At 45.3% G+C, this 2248-nt stretch overlaps 1 protein-coding gene across 1 annotated transcript in view; it reads left to right on the top strand.

Annotated features, from left to right (window-relative positions):
• Positions 1–1918: 1918 nt before the first annotated feature.
• The window catches only part of LOC108540103 (killer cell immunoglobulin-like receptor 3DL2), a gene marked incomplete at its 3' end in the record, with an annotated part of 5202 nt that continues 4872 nt past the window's right edge, over positions 1919–2248 (top strand). Inside the window, exon 1 of the mRNA XM_017889083.1 lies at positions 1919–1974. Coding sequence (XP_017744572.1) covers positions 1941–1974 — 34 coding nt within the window. The remainder of the gene's footprint in view (positions 1975–2248) is intronic.

Below are 2248 nucleotides of genomic sequence, written 5' to 3' on the forward strand. Positions count from 1 at the left end.
CATTACTATGTCCGTATAGCCCCATATGTTCTCCACTGGGTTCTCACCCCTGGATGCTAAGCTTCTGGAAGCAGGTGCACCCTGATTTCTGTCTGGAACTCCAATTTCCATCCAACGATGCAGTGCATAGGAGGTTGCAAGGATCGTGAATCAGATAAACAAGTGATATTCTTACTCTCTTCACACCTGGAAGGCTGGCAGAACCATTCCAAGATGAAACATCTGTAGAGTCATAGGCCTTGTTAGTCTCATCTCCACGGGGACACATGTCAACACATCATCTTTCATACCATAAATACACAGTCACTCCTCCATATCTGTGGGGTTTACAGGTGTTTGTTGAGCCAACTATAAATCAAAAATATACAGAGAAAAAATCCGCAAAGTTTCAAAAAGCAAAACTGTGTTGAATGGACACAAATGGAATTATGTGTAGGCTGTGTCAGGAATTATAAGTAATCTAGAGATGATTTCATGTATACAGGAGGATGAACGTGGGTTATATGCAAACGCTGTACCATTTTATGTAAGAGGCTTAGCACCTGCAGATTGTGGTATCTGAGCGGAGATCCTGAAACCAATTACCCACAAATAGTGAAAGACGACTGTATCTAACTCTTATTTCTCAATTTTAAATATAAATCATAAAAAATTTACAATAACAAGATAAAAAACAAGAAGTGTTTTATAGTGTGAGAATAGGTTTAGATTTATTGTTTTCTATGCGTAACCCTTGGGCCTGTGTTATCTATTGAGAAGACATTCTATTCCTCCTTAAACCACATGGCAGCCTTTGTCAATTCTAACAGGACTGTGTGTGCACGGATGTATTTTAGACACTGTTTTCTGATAAGGGGCTCTCTGTGTTCGCTCTCTTGAGGATGCTGTACTTTATGTAGGCTTACACAACCCCTTAAAATTTGGTAGCTGGAGTCCTCTAGTTTCTTATTATAGGCTATTTGCTACGCTTTTTTTATATTTCTTCAGGCGGAGTCTCACTCTGACGCCCAGGCTGGACTGCAGTGGCACGATCTCGGCTCACTGCAACTTCCACCTCCCAGGTTGAAGCAATTCTCCTGCCTCAGCCTCTTGAGTAGCTGGCACTACAGGTGCCTGCCACCAGGCACGGCTAATTTTTGTATTTTTAGCAGAGACATGGTTTCACTAAGTTGGCCAGGGTGGTCTCGAACTCCCGACTTCGGTTGATCCGCCCACCTCGGCTTCCCAAAGTGCTGGGGGACACTTGATGCTCTATAGCATTATGTTACTGGATATTTCCATACAATTTAAAATGAGGGAGGCAGAGAGACAGAGAGAGAGCGAACCATGAATTGGGACTCTGGACTCTCGGGTCATGAGACAAATTGTAGATAAAACGACAAAATCCAGAATTGACATGTTGTGGGTTTTGCTGATAAAGAACAGTTCTAAGATTGTAAATAATTGCATAATCCTTCCCTGGGTACTTAAATCATTTAAACTGGTTCTGCTGTCATACTAGAAATACAAGCATGAAACATCCTATTGGTTTATTCGTCACAATTACTCTGACAACATTCATAATACCTATTAGATATTTTGCATATTATACACGGAGAAGAGTTTGAAACACAGATAAAACAACAAAATACATGAAAAGTCTTTCACATCAGCACCGATTTTAGTCACCTCGTGTTCGGGAGGTTGGATCTGAGACGTGTTTTCAGCTGGTCATAGTGAAGGACACAAGGTGTCAGTTCTAGTGAGAACAATTGCCAGGAAGCCATTTTCCCCTCTTGAGTGAGCACCCGCTGCGCCTCATGCAAGGTAGGAAGAGCCTGCGTACGTCACCCTCCCATGATGTGGTCAGCATGTCAACTGCAAGGGCAGGACGCCAGATAACATCCTGTGCGCTGCTGAGCTGAGCTGGGGCGCGGCCGCCTGTCTGCACCGGCAGCACCATGTCACTCATGGTCATCAGCATGGCGTGTGTTGGTGAGTCCTGGAAGGGAATCGACCGAGGAAGCGCTGGGGTGGAGATCTGGGCCTAGAGGGGAGATCTGGACCTGGAGGTTGAGTTATGGGCCTGGAGTGGAGATATGATACTGGAGTGGAGATTGGGGCCTGGAGTGCAGATCTGGGCCTGGAGTAGAGATATGGGCCTGGCATGGAGGGATGGGCCTGGAGTGGAGGTATGGGCCTGGAGTGGAGATATGGGCCTGGGGTGGAGATATGGGCCTGGAGTGGAGATATGGGCCTGGAGTGGAGA

The sequence above is a fragment of the Rhinopithecus bieti genome, unplaced genomic scaffold (genome assembly GCF_001698545.2).
Source record: "Rhinopithecus bieti isolate Rb0 unplaced genomic scaffold, ASM169854v2 scaffold_19170, whole genome shotgun sequence".
Lineage (NCBI taxonomy): Eukaryota > Metazoa > Chordata > Mammalia > Primates > Cercopithecidae > Rhinopithecus > Rhinopithecus bieti.